A 15112-nucleotide genomic window follows, 5' to 3' on the forward strand; every position below is an offset into this window, starting at 1 on the left:
TTTTATTGATTTTTAATTTAGATAAGTTTGGAAATGCTTGCAAAGTTTTCGCCATTATTTTGACAAGTAGAGTGAAATACCTAGTCCTTTTCATCACTAATCCATAATGATGTTTTTTAATTTTTTCTTCTGTTTTTAACTCCACATATGGTCAGAATACATGATACCATTGCTTGAAATATGTTGTTTAAATTAGCTTTTCTCAACCAGATGCTTTCCACGCTGTCTGGGAATTCTGGAAATGAAGTCCTAATACACTTGGAAGAGGATGCTTCATAGAAGGAAACTGTTTGAAATATACCTCTATAAATATTGTTGTATTGTGGTTGTTGTTTATCCAAATATATCTTGGGTCCCTCCCCCCCACAAGTAACTACACTTTAGATATATGCCCTTCATCAACCAGTGATAAACCATGGTTTGATCCAGTCTTTCCCAACTTGTCTCTTTGACCATGTATCTTTTAATTTGGTATGCTAAAGTTTCCTTCTTTTCATACTGCATACCTGCTAGAATGCTCATCTAGTAATGCTATTTTAGAGGCTCTGTTTTCTAGTCAAACTATCAGGAATTTGGCAACTAAGTCACAGTCTGGCTAGTTACCTTAGAAAGCTGTAATAACAATAGTCCCTAAGCACCTCTACAGCTATCTTTCTCTGTGAAAGTCCATGACTCTCCAAGATTTTTGGCACTATAATATTTTTTTTTTGCCATTGCAGTATTTATCATGCAAATAAATATACAAATATTTGAATGTGAACATTGAGAACCCTCTTTCTGCACAAAACTTTGCCACAATCTGTTGGACCTCCTATAAACTGTGATCTTATTGGTGCCCACATTCTAAAGCCTGAGTATAGACACAAGGCATAAACAGTTCTTTCTCTCTTTTACAGATGATTCTCTTCCACCTTCAAAGCCACATGAGCTAGACTCTTGTCTAGTCACTTACCAAAGTCAGCTTTCCTTTATTGTACGAGATGTCCTAACTGGACGCCCAACAATAGCACAATATCCTAATTTCCTGAGGGGCTTTCAGTTTCATGATGAATACTTGAAGAACGTCCATTTTTCTTCGTGGAAAGGCACAGTATTAAACTTACATTTGGGATTTATCTTGGCTTCATAAAGTGTTCTTAGTATAATATTTAATTAGAATGTAGCTAGCCAGTTCCACACTTGTGAATGGTGATCTTTTCTTTCCACATCTCACCAAGGATAATGGATAATGTAGCTTAGTGTTAAATGACCTACCAATTCACTGAAGTTCTGCTTCACTTCACAAGGCCTTATGGAAGGACTGTCTCAATCTAAACCTAACTATTTGTCCACTGAAAACATTTTGGAAGTGGAATGGCAGAATATATATTAAATGAAAAATAAGTTGAGCATCTTTTGCTGCTTCTGCTTAGATGATATAGCACTTTATTTGTATATGTTGTTTGTGGTTGCATTTGTTCTTCATGGGAATATTTGTAGGGCAGTAGTGCGTTGCAATCGGTACTCCCCAGTAGGGGCGTACCAGAGCCTGCCTGGAGCACCGGGTACCGTTCCAGTACAGTGCTCCGGAGGGCCCCGCCTGCCCATGCTCCTTACCTGTCTTTAAAGTCTTCGGCACTTCAATGGGATCCGGAACCCACCACTGCTGTAGGGTATGATTTCAAAAGTGACGTTGGCCACTATGATGGTGCAACACAAAAAGATAGATACAGCTCCCAGACCACTGTAGTAGCTGCTATCTTTAATTTTGAGTTTGGTACTTTAACAACAACAACACCCCCCATCTACTTTAGATTTCTCTTCAATATAGGAAGCAGATGCTTATCTCATCACAGCATTTTAAAACAATATCTACATGTCTGTTTTCTACAAAATCCTCCTCCAATTTTTCAGGATTGAAAATACTGCTGCTAATTAATTCTTTTTCACTTGAAAAATTGGGTTAAAAAGTTTCAAAATAAATAATTGGAATTCAAACATTAGATTTAATTTACAAATAGTGTATTCATATTATAAGATGAAATGGAAGTGTCATTTACTAAATAAACTAGATCAGTAAAAATATCCTGTTATCCTCCAAGGAAGTTAACATATAGCAGTACATAAATCATTCTGTGCCATTTTTAGGCAGGGCTGCAAACTCTTGCTGAAAATTTTGGAGAACCTCTGGTTGATATCCATATCATCAACAGATGGATCAATTATCTGATTTACTAATGCACCATTTCCTGTATTCATACATGCACAAATTCCATTGGACTGGCAGATAATTATGTTTGCTGAATTATATTTGACTTAGTCAGAGTACAATTTTCTGGTCAGATCATAGCTTCAGAACTCAACTCTAAGGCTAGATTTCTGGGATTAAAAAAACCCAGATGACTATTCAGTGAGGAGTTTAAAGTTTCCATTTTGTTTGTCAAATTTAGAAACTACTTTATCTCCCTCACATTTATCTCTTTGTCGTCATCTAGATGCAGCCATCTATATTTTTGCATCTCATTTCTAGTTTTTATAAATCCAGTCCAAATCCTACCAGTAAATTGAATTAGGTTTCCTTCATGTCCAGTTGCAGTAGAAAACTGTGCTTTATTATGAGAGCTGAAATAAAATTTCATTTGGCTTCGAGATGTAAAGTAGAACAGGGGATGTTATCTTGTCCTTCAAACCAGGTAGCAAAACTGAACATTTTTCTAATTAATACTGCAATTCTATAGAATAGTATAGAAATAAAAAATAGTTATTTGCCACTTAGAATTTAATCTAAGTATAGTCAATCTATAGACACTTGTTCAAATAGTAACTGATACTATAGATGCTGTTACACACTTCAAGAGTACTTTAAGGCCTACAGAGGACTATAACTGATTCTAGCCTACCTCCTTGAGGTACCTGCTTTAATCAAGCTCCATTTGCTTTAATAACAACATACTATCATGCTATTAATAAACAAATGGACAGAATAATTGATGTATGTGTTGTGTTCCTCTTCCAAAGGTGGCACTCTTTAAGGAATGTGGTTGTTTAAAATTACAGGACTTGGGAACTACAAAAGAAAACTAGTAAATAGGAAATTTGGAAGCTAGGAGAGGGAATATTTCAAATATCTATTTCATACAGGGTCTTTCTAGAACAAAGGTAGACGTGGAGGCTTAGAACCATATGATGGTCATAAAAAAGTATGTCCCTACCTAATAAACATTTAAGCTTCTAAAATTTGGGGTGCATCCTCTAGAGAACTTCAGAAGTTTTTGCCTTCCTGCAGTGCTAAATATAAAAAGAAGAAAATGTTGTTTAAAACATAGCTGGAAAATAACTGCACTTACTCTACTATAATGAATTTTATGGTATAATTATAAACAAAATGAGGTTGTTGTCTTACCACTCCTGCTCTGTTTTAGTATATTTTTGAGCACTCCTTGAACATTACATGCAGCCAATGGCCCAAGAGAAGTTGTGTACTCTAGAGAATGTTGACTGGAAATCTCTGCTTTTCAGATTCTGTCCTGGACTCTCTACCTAACCTGTTGATGGAAACAGCAGAGCAACCTTTGTCTCTGGTGGATACTGGGTTTTTCATCAATACAAGCTACCCTCCTCTTTTAAAACCAGAAAGAAGAGTGGATGTTATACTACATTTAAATTATAGTGGAGGAGCACAGACTTTTGTAAGGGACAAAATTATTTATTTATTTTGCATTTCAGTCAACTCTGAACTCCATGATATTTCAAGAGCACCTTAATTTCAGAAGAGATATATTTGCCTCTTTTGTACTAACAAATTAGCATAAATTACATACGTTTTTTAAAGGTCAAAGTTTTACATTGCTTTGAATTCTTGTTTATTTTGGGAAAGATTAATTATTTTAATGAAGAATGTGGCTAGCCCAGAGTATGTTAATTCTAAACAGGATAGAGGTTTTTTTTTTCCTGTAGAAATTTTATGACTTGGAATTTCTATGGAACTTGGTATTTGTGGGTGTGATAAGTACTGTTGACAAAGCTTTATAGTATTCTGGATTGTAAGCAGTGTAGTATAATTCATCATCTGCTTTTCTTCTCTTACTATATTGTAACCATAACAGTTTCCTATCTGTTAAATATGGACGAGATATATCAATTATTATTCCTACAAATGGTACAAATATTGCAGATATTCACTATGGACTGTATATATTTGAAAATGTTGAGAAATACTCAAGTTTAGACTTTTATAGGTCTTCAATAAGGATGATCCAGAGAGTTATGATGTTACTGTTTGTTTTCCTTATGTTGCACAGATCCTAGGATATCATTTCCAAGTTCCTAAATATTTATGTAATTTTTTGGTCACCTGTAGGATTTGTAGCTTATACTTTATTATGATCAACAATCCACTTTAAGATATTAACTCATATGAAGCTGAATTCTTGGGGATACTGTATATGATGACATGTTTAACCACTACCCCACAAAACTAAGACTCAGTTTTGATAAAATGGATAATATTAGTATTTGAATCACAAAATAGAAGCTTTTTGTAATAATGATCTCCAAATGAGGTACAGGTAGTTCTTGACTTACGACTACAATTGAGCCCAAAACCTCTGTTGTTAAGTGAGGCATTTATTAAGTGAGTTTTGCCTCATTTTATGACCTTTCTTGTCACAGAAGAATCACTGAAGTTAAATTAATCTGGCTTCCCCATTGATTTTGCTTGTCACAAGGACAAAAACGGTGATCACACAACCATAGGATATTGCAACTGTCATAAATATGAATCAATTGCCTAGGACCTGAATTTTGATCATGTGACCATCGGTATGCTTCAACAGTAATGAGGAATGGTCTGATGCCACTTTTTTCAATGCCGTTGTAACTTTGACCGGTCACTAAATGAACTGTTGTAAGTTGAGGACTACCTGTATATCCTTGTAAAAGTTACACAGCAATACTAGACAGTATGTAGCACCATGTGTTTATATGCTCTGTTTATTTATATTTGTTGGTTCATAGTTAATTTTTCTTAATACTTGACCATGACACTTATTGATAATTTAATCACATAGAACCTGGACCAGTTTTCAAAATATGCCTCTGAACTGGGAGTCCCATTCCCTAAAACAGAGATAAGTGAGGAAGACAAAAACAACCTGAAGGAGTGTTACGTTTTTGAAGACACAGAAAACACAGCTGCTCCTTTAGTCCTATTTTTCCCCCTGACTAATGATACTTTCAAAGCATTTGAAGCACCTGGTAAGTTCTGAAAGAATATTTTGTTTCCCAGCATGGAATAATAAGATAGTTATTATCTTCCTAAGACAATTCAAACTAACCCACTGTACTTAAATGTTCCTTTTATTTATTACTCATATTGGGATCACTATATCCAAAAGATGAATTGACTTGTGTCACCTGCATTTAAGCAGGTAATCAAATAATTGTTTTTGGCTTCATTGGCTTCATTATGCAGCCAATCCTCCAATTAATATTGTACATAATGGTACACAGTATGACTTTATGTATCATGCTAAATCATGCTTTGTTTTATCCCTAGTTTTGCTAAATAAGCTAAGTCGTCATGTTAAGTCATAAGCTGTGCTTGGTAAATGATAATACTGTGATATGGTCCTAAACATAACAGCATCCTAAATTTAATTTGCAAATCAAGCAAGTCTTTTTCTTTTTCCACTTTTTGTTCCTAATTTTCATTGATCAATGTAATGACAAAGAAAAACACTTGAAAATGAAGGCGGTACAAAATCCCATATTGGCAAAGTAAAATATTTTGCATTACCAGGCGATATCAATTTAAGCATTTTCTTGGATGCTTGAAGAGCCAAGGTGGCGCAGTGGTTAAATGCAGCACTGCAGGCTACTGCTAGATCAGCAGTTCAGCGGTTCAAATCTCACCGGCTCAGGGTTGACTCAGCCTTCCATCCTTCCGAGGTGGGTAAAATGAGGACCCAGATTGTTGGGGGCAATATGCTGACTCTCTGTAAACCGCTTAGAGAGGGCTGAAAGCCCTATGAAGCGGTATATAAGTCTACTGCTATTGCTATAATCTCAAATTGTTGAGTTGAATATTTTTTCTTCACATACAATTCTTTACATCTGTCATTTCAAGGTGTCACATTATGCTCAGATTATAGCATTAAAAATATGTCCAAAAGTCTAATATGACTGTTTTTGCTACTGTAGACTGAAGCAAATATGCCTTTAGACATTGAGTAGACTGTTTATATTATACATGATACATACAGAATCTTAACCCTAACCCTCTAAACAATAAATGTGGCATCTCATGGTGACTTCCTTCTTCCTCCTTCATTAAAAGATCTGCAAAAGGGTTCCATTTTCAAATCTTTCCAAAAATTATGAGTGAGGATAGTATTCATATTTCTGGAGTTACAAATTTGTTCTGTGTATAGGAAATAAGAAAAAAATGTTCCCTTTCCTTCTTGTATTATTCTTAGGGTGATATCTTCAGCATCACCATTCTGGCTAAATGTACTGGAAGAATTAGTTTTACTTGTAGTCTTTGAAATACCCAAGTATCCTGGAATATTCTGGGAACAGGAACAGTGGCTACAGAATACTATAAGGCCAGAATATTTTATCAGTCAAATGGATAACAATATCTCCCCAACATAAAAGACAGTTGGATAAAAGGGATCAAAGAGACCTGTCTTAATGTATTTCCTAATAAATAGAGTGTTAAACAAGTGCATTCTTGTTTCCTAGATTCCTAGTTTCTATTACCTAACTGTAAAGTCCTCGACTTGTGACCGGTCTAAATTCCTCGACCTACGACCGGCCGCAAGTCCTCGATTTATGAATGACAGCCAGGCAACCAAAGGCTCGTGCCTATTGGTTAAGATTTGCCTGGCTGGAAGCAGGCTTTTTGCTGTGTTACTATTGGCTGCTCTGCTTGACAGTTCTGGTATAAATAGCCATCAAGCAGAGCGGAGTGCTGAAGTTGTTACCTTGCTGTTTTCTTGCTGTTCTGTTCAATAAAGTTGTTGAAAGTACCTCATTGAGTCTGACGCCTATTTCTCAGTCCAGTCTTCAATACTAACCCCTTTACTTTCAATAAATCTGATTGATGAAATTCTATGAGAAGTTTGTATTATTGAGTATGAGTTACAGCGGAGACTAAGTGCCATCTATGATCACTGTGGATAAGTTTTGATGTGATTCTGTAGTATTGTACTCTTACTGAAAACTAATTTACTGTATAAGGATCCCTATATTATGTCTATACAAGAGAATTAAATACTAGTGTTTAAATAAGGCTGATGGTACTAAATCTATCAGATTCAGTGACTGATTTAACTGAATATTCACAATCATATCCTAGATCAACCTTCCCTGAGCAGGAGTAAAATTGAAATCCAATAATCTGAAAGGTACCAGATTGGAAACACCTGTCTTAAACCTTATGCTTTATTGATGGAAGTGTTGCTTTTTTAAAATTTTATTTTAGGTGTGGAACGTTTGCCTACTAATATGGAAGAGGGCAATGTGGATGTCTCCAGCTTCTTTTCCCCATTTGGTACAAGGGAGGTGAGCTTCTCAGAGGACAATTTTGACAAACTGGTGAAATTAGCAGAATACAACATCCTCAACAATGAAGACAAGATCATTGAAGCCTTTCATGCTGCAGTGCAGAGGAAAAAATATCAGAAGAGCCAGAAGTAATAGATATCAGTAATACATGATGTGGTGCACAGTTCCAAAATATTAACCCCTATTAATTTAGGAGTAAATATAGTGTCTAATATATGTTAATATGTTAATGGTTGTAACTGGTAGACTTCTAAATAAAATGCATTTTATTTTTTAAAAAATGGCTTCCAATGTTATTACTTAGCTGAGATTGAGGTCATGCTGCCTTTTTAGTTGCATAGATCTGACACTTCCTTTCTGTTTTTGACCAATGTTCTTTTCCTTTCTGGTTCTATTGGCAGTTAGCAGAGGTTATTCTGGACTGCTTTGATGTTTATTTAATAGAATTTATATTCTGATGTAGTCTGACAACATCCAATGGTTTTACAAGATATGCAGAGAGATTAAAATCCCCATAATTATAATATAAACAAAAATGAGCCAGTTTGGTGTAGCAGTTAAGGCATCAAGCCAGAAACCAGAGGATTGTGAGTTAGAGTCCTGCTTTCGGCACAACATCTTGGGTGATCTTGGGCCAGTCACTTTCTCTCAATCCAAGAAGGGGGCAATGGCAGACCATTTCTGAAAAACCTTGATAAGTAAACTGATGGACTTGTCCAGGCAATCTCTGAAAACCAGACATGATTGAACTGAAGAAATGAAACACTACATAATAAAACATATATCACAGAATTAACAACCACGTATAACATAAAAATAACAGTTAAAATATGGCATAGTGCGTAAGTGTCACTGGAATTTGTGCTGGAAAAGCTCAGTTTTTAACAACCTTCAAAATGGTTTCAAGTACAATTTTAGTTTGATCTCCACAGGGAGACTGTTCTACAGTTTGGGACTGCCACTGAAAAGACTGCCTTCTAACTTCAACTCTTATTGCTTCCTAGAATGGTGGGATCACAAGATTTCTCCCTCAAATGTCTAGTGGGTCAGGCTGATTTAGAGAAAGTGATCCTGTGAACCAGGTAACAAGACATAAAGAGCTGTATATAGTCAAATCAGCCCTCTGTCCAGAACTGAGTTAGTAACCAAGGCAAGGTCTATTGCATTTACATGCTCTCAATTTTTGGAGCTTCTTAACACAGAGGCCAAAATGTTCTGGACCAGCAATTAGCTTGTGAATTACTATAATTGGGTCTTCCTGTACCAGGTAACGCCACAGTTGGTGTGCCAGCCAAAACTGGTTAAGTCACAATGGACACATAATGTTACATAAAGTGTTCAAACAGGATCTATGATTGAAGAAGGATCCCAAAATTGTAAGCCTGTTCTTTCACAGACAACACTTGCCTGCCCAGAAATAAGTTCTCATTGACTAGAACTTTCTACTGAAGAACAAAAACACTGTAAGGCATGGGCTTAAATCCCTAACCCCTGTAGATGGCCCAGTAACACAGCCACTTTAAATGGTATCAAAAAACACTTAGAGATATAAGAAGACCAGGAGAGTACATCATTCCATCCATGTCTTGACAACGATCACTCAGTAGAAAGCTAAAACCATCTCGGTTTGCTATTTGGGCCTGATCAAAAAGAATCAGTTAATCCACTTTTTAAAGGGTGCTGTGGAGCCTATATGCCACCAATGTCTCTTCCCCTCCACTCCAGTCTAGTGATTCTCAATTAGATCAGGATATGATCTTACCACAGCAAAAGGGTAGTGGAAATCCATTTTCTCTCCAAATCTAGAACTCAGCTTCACACAGACACAGACACACACACAGACATGCACACACACTCACACCACAAAGGCAAGGTATAACATGTGACCTTCATTTATCAGGCTTGGATGTTATCAGAATCATGTCCCCAAAACATAGGTGTTGAAGCTCTTCAGGAAAGAGCACTAACCCAGAGACCATCTCTATCAATCCACGAAGAGCTCTGTCAGGCAGCAGAGTGGCTGATACACCAGCAGAATCTCAAGGTCATCTCTACAACCCAACCTATCATATAGACATTCACATTCTGCATGGTGGGAGCAGAATAAGTGACCACAGAGAGATTTGTTACTGTAACTTACCAACTCCTATTGAGCCTGCTGAAGTATTTGATATACAATAGGGTAGATTTCAGGCAAGGCAACATCATAGCCATTGCTCAGCCAGATTTTGGTAATGCATGCCAGCTCTGCTTCTTCATCCACCAGCAAGTCATGGATAGAGGGGTTTTTGTTACAAACAAACCTGGCATTAAACACCAGTACTTTGAGATCAAGATATCCAGCAATTTGGCAACCTGTTTCTAGATTGGAGCCATAGGGTGGGAAGACACGATAACCAGCTAAATTGGAGGTCACCCTATTCTTATAGTGGCCACCCCAGGGGTCAGCAACCTGTAGCTCTGGAGCCACATGTGGCTCTTTCATCCCTCTGCTGCAGCTCCCTGTTGCCGATCAGCTACACAATTGATAGGGCTTTCAGTTAGGAAAGGTAGAGAAAAAAGGATGCCACACTAGGAAAAGATTCTATGGTGGGGGAACCGGACTTCCAGTCGGTAGAGGAAAAAGGATGCTGCACTAGGAGGAGACTCTATGGTGGGGGTACCTGCAGATGCAGGAATATTAATATTAAGGATTTCTGGCCAGGGGCACTGTGCCTTGTGTTTTTATTTTATTAGGAACTGATATTTAGAAATATGTCTCCTGAGACTTCATTTTGCAAGCTGAAAGGGCATATTATCCAGGAAGCAAGACAACAATTTTATAGTCTCTTTTGAAAAACAACACATGAGACTTGTGACCCTGATCAGCTATAAGTAACTATGCTGTCACCTAGTGATTGGTGTATGTAATGACACTATCCACCAGGATATTTTCATCCCACTGTCATTTTTTGTACAACTAGTTTGGCAGGTTTTTTTCAAACATCCCTAAACTTTAAAACAAATAAGGTACAAACACAAGAGAAAGTGAAAACGTTTTCCTACTATTATTCCACCTTCAGCTCTGCGTAGATAAAGTACATTTGGAATGATGCACATGGCAGAGGCAATTCATAAGAGTATGTGCAAAAACACTGTGGGGTCCTTATTCTCTGAGCTTGGTGAAATAGTAATCGTCTATTTCCAGTCTGACGGAAAAAAACCAGGGCAAAGTCTTTCTGGTTAGATACAACCCAATCTTAGATTCATTCTTTTCTAATTTTCAGAAGACTGCTTGTATCCTTCACCTGTATTCTTTGTTTTAACCAAAGTTTTGGCTTACTTTTAACTATAAGAAAACAAGCCTTTCACACCTTTGATTCTAGTTTCCTCAATTTGTTTGGACAAGAAAGTGCCATGCACATCATTAGAGTTCCTTGCCTGGATATCTTGTCTAGAATCCCATTCTTAGGTTAAAGAAAACCATCACCCTCTTTTTATTGTAGCTATGTTTCACCTGATTTTGAGTATATGAAACGAAAAAGATCATTTTGTATGTTGTTGTTTTGTTCAGTCACTAAGTTGTATCTGATTCCCTGTGACCCCATGGCACATCAGGCTGCCTGTCTTTCACTGTCTCCTGGAATCCACTCAAACTTATGTCCACTGTGTCGATGACAATATCTAACATCTCATCTTTTGCTGTTCCCTTCTTTTTTTTCATTCAATTTTTCCCAACATCATGGTCTTTTTCCAATGATGCTTTATATGAGATGCACAAATGTATGTTTGATGAAGCCTCTGATCACTACAAGGCCTTCCTGTGTAGTCCTGCTTCTGCTGTACATTTGAACTTTATTTGCATTGTTGTTGAATGAAATAAAGTGGGAAGGAACCCAAGGCAGGAGAGAGGGTGAAATAACACAATCTCTATGATATAAAAGCAGTTTCTAGATTTCTACTTCCGGAGTTCTTGAAAGCTGCCTAGAGGAATCAGGGGAAGTCAAATAAAGAAAGCTTTTGTATGCTATTGTGACAGAAGCTCTGTCCCTTTTGTCATTTATTGTGTCCTTGAGTGTGCATATGAAAGGGATGCAAAGTTGCATCATGATAGTGTGATGCTGCTTTAGTCATTTTGAGGAAAGCATTGGACCCTTTTGTCGCCTCTGAGCTAATATTGATTTTTGGCAGCATATGTAAGTTCTAAAATGTCTAAGTTATTTAATGTATTACCCGACCAGGTCTTTATCCAATACAACCAATGTTTATCAGAAATTATGGTAAAGTAATATAGAATGTAAAGTGTAAAGAGACACGGTGGCTCAGTGGTTAAGACACTGAGTTTGTCAGTCAGAAAGGTCGGCAGCTCGGTGGTTCGAATCCCTAGGGCTATGTAATGGAGTGAGCTTCCATTACTTGTCCCAGCTTTTGCCAACCTAGCAGTTCTAAAACATGCAAAAATGCAAGTAGAAAAATAGGAACCACGTTTGGTGGGAAGGTAACAGCGTTCCGTGCACCTTCAGCATTTAGTCATGCCGGCCACATGACCATGGAGACATCTTCAGACAGCGCTGGCTCTTTGTCTTTGAAACGGAGATAAGCACCGCCCCCTAGAGTCAGGAACGACTAGAACATATGTGCGAAGGGAACCTTTACTTTTACCTTATATACAATGTAAGAGTGCATTGACATAAGTGTGAAGAGTAGAGATGTCTGTCCTTTCCTTGAACTGACCTCATGAAGAACCAATTGGGTCTCCTCTTCTAGAAGGCTATCTGCTTCCACCATCTTCTGAAGTTAGTTGGGATAGGTTTTGCTTTCTCTGTATTATCTTGATTTTCTGCTTTTTTATTATCATTATTTTCTTCAATTGCTTCATATAATTAGGAGCACATTCAAACAAAGACGCATGTGTTTAAAAAATTATTTAACCTCTTAAGGTTAACTAATTCAACATTAAGAGGTCACAACTTCATTCACTAATGTTATAAATTCCATTATGATCATCATTGTTTTTCTCATCAATTTTATTTATGTTGTACTTTTCTGACCAGTGTCAGTGAAGCTGCAAGTGGATGTCTGGTATGCTGCTTCATTGCTCTTAGCAAAGTAGTTTAATGAAAGCGATTGCTTCACTTTTATGAAAATTAAGTGGGGCGGAGCTGTGAGCCAGATTGTAAAATACCTGTTCATCAACTCCTGAACTTAAAGAGCACACATTTGTTTTACCCATCACTGTCTGCTGGAAGACTGTTGCGGGATCTGTCAGACAAGGGACACAATGGGATTATTTCTAAGTAAACAACAGGTAAGTTGCTCGAGAAAGCCTGCTGAACTCAAGTTTGTCATTAGCTCTTTAGGTGTTTTAACTAAACTATTATACATCATACAGTAATGATAATTCAATGCAGATTTTTTGACATATTCAGTTTTATGGAATATTTATTTTTAAGCAGTTGACTGACATTTTGATGTATATCTTGTTTTATGCACCCGGGTATTGAAGATTGTGAGAACGTTCATACTCAGCTAACTAAGATACTGACTGGCTGAAAGCAAAGGAAGCTTTAAAATCCTTGGGATATTGCTGCTGTCTTAATTTGTCAACTAGTATGCAGATTATGTACCTGTGCTGAAATATTGATATGGCTCTCATCTGTGGCCAGCTGTAGTCTATGGTTTCTCCTATGACTGCAGTGTTATGGTAGAGGGGGCATTCTGTTGATGCTAATAACTAGCTGGTCCATGCTGGTGACTCTATGTTTGTTGAAACAGATTCAGACTTTCAGACTTATTTACTTTTCAGAACTGAAACATAACTTTAAAGTAGGATGGGTAGATGGGTAGACTTTGTATTCTACAGGAAAACATCAAAAACAGGAGTTTTGTTTGGACGTGTCAGCAGTTACACAGAGACATTTTACAAATAGGTTTTGGTGTTCATAACCCTCTTTTTAAAAATGGTACATCTGTTGAAATTCACTGGCAAAAGAAGGACTCAGAATAAGAATGTTAAACAAGCTTTTTATCATTTTTTTAAAAAAACCTGCAAGTTAAGTAACTAATTTTGTTTCTGATGTGTAAAACTAATATTTTCAACATTATGAAACAAAATAATTGCAAGTAATGACTTGGGATTGAAGCTTCAGAGGTATATCATTTTATCCTGATTTAATTAGTTTATTTTTCTCTGTGTCTCCGGTCTTCATACAAAACTCTCTTTTTGTAGCCCTAACATATAGTCCTAACATATTATAACATATAATATGCCATTCCCATATCTTATAAGTGCATAATGCGCATAAAAAGTAATTTTTGGAAAATCCAAGGTTTATCCATAAATATTTCTGTCAAATTCAGAATACTGGAAAAACCTTTCAGTCCAAACTGAAAAGATGTAGAGGAACCATTTGAAAGAGCTTTTTTCTTCATGCTGCTTATGACTCAGGGCAATCTGAACAATAATAGAAAAATAATTAAATAATGAATTACTACCATGCAGAAAAATGGCCTTGGTAAGCTGATTTAATCATGGAACAAAGGAATATATTTGACTTCAATGTTACTCTTTAGGTAGCTTATCAAGGACTATGAATGGCAAAAAAACTTTTGGATCCACATTGGTGGCTCAGATAAATCATTATTATTTATATATCCTGAATTTTAGCCCATTGGCAGATAGCAAAGTTGAAAAGTTTGTTCAAAGGTAAATTTACACTAATGCAATGATATATGAAAGCTTAGTTTTTCCAGATCATCCTCATGTTAACAATAAAATAAGAGTTTTGCATATGGCTTCAGTGACAGAGTTTTCAAAGTTTACTAGTGCTTCCTACTCTAAGTAATTACAGTAAATACCCATTTCTCATGGAATATTTGGAGTTTTGATAAAGTGATGATCAAGAAAGAAGCTGAGTGTCTGTAGGCTATTTGAAGGGAATGGGAAACATTACAGTATTGGTACATTGGTACAATCATTCTGTTAGGAAACACCCAGCCAGACAGCGGGGGAGTTCTCAAATGGGGAATTAGCCTTGAATCCTTGCACAGCAACAAGGAATCCAAAACTGATCCCCTCTAATCTCCATAGAGCCTTATTTACCTGTTCCCACGGGAAGGATGACAGTCTGGAGAGATTTCCTTATAATTGTCAGAATATAATAAAGTAGTTAGCTTGAAGTCCACAGGTGTGGATCTGGTTCCTTGTGCCTGACACATTCCTAGGCAAGGACAGGCTGCTGAATAGATGTCAGCCTTACCAGACAGGAAGCACAACCAGATAAGCCAATAATGTAAAGCTACATTAATGGAAATTTGCAAGTTTGAAAGTAGAATATTCCCGCTGTCTCTTTTGCAGCCGAAGAAACTTTCTGTGTGTGTGTGTGTGTGTGTGTGTGTGTGTGTTCCCTTCTGAATGTCTTGTTCCACTCACTGTCCAGCTGTAGACTATGCTGTTTCTTATCTGACTATTCGCTAGCAGCATCACTCCATCCCATCTCTCAAGATCTTTTGCATATATATTACTTTGGGTTACATAACAGAATTGGTCCTACCATGAGACAGAGTGAGGTGGTTGATGTTGGAA

At 36.8% G+C, this 15112-nt stretch overlaps 2 protein-coding genes across 2 annotated transcripts in view; both read left to right on the forward strand.

Moving 5' to 3' along the window:
* Positions 1-7680, forward strand: part of LOC106537463 (cytosolic phospholipase A2 epsilon-like) — a 58620-nt gene extending 50940 nt beyond the window's left edge. The window contains exons 18-21 of the mRNA XM_087723853.1: positions 897-1085; positions 3499-3668; positions 5049-5235; positions 7466-7680. Coding sequence (XP_087579979.1) covers positions 897-1085; positions 3499-3668; positions 5049-5235; positions 7466-7680 — 761 coding nt within the window. The remainder of the gene's footprint in view (positions 1-896; positions 1086-3498; positions 3669-5048; positions 5236-7465) is intronic.
* A 5128-nt stretch (positions 7681-12808) lies between these two features.
* LOC148049684 (cytosolic phospholipase A2 epsilon-like) overlaps positions 12809-15112 on the forward strand; it is a 47429-nt gene continuing 45125 nt past the window's right edge. The window contains exon 1 of the mRNA XM_087723949.1: positions 12809-12835. Coding sequence (XP_087580075.1) covers positions 12809-12835 — 27 coding nt within the window. The remainder of the gene's footprint in view (positions 12836-15112) is intronic.

Source organism: Thamnophis sirtalis, unplaced genomic scaffold (assembly GCF_051295495.1).
Source record: "Thamnophis sirtalis isolate CommonGarterSnake01/CBP01778 unplaced genomic scaffold, rThaSir2_p1.2 scaffold_1, whole genome shotgun sequence".
NCBI classification, from domain to species: domain Eukaryota; kingdom Metazoa; phylum Chordata; class Lepidosauria; order Squamata; family Natricidae; genus Thamnophis; species Thamnophis sirtalis.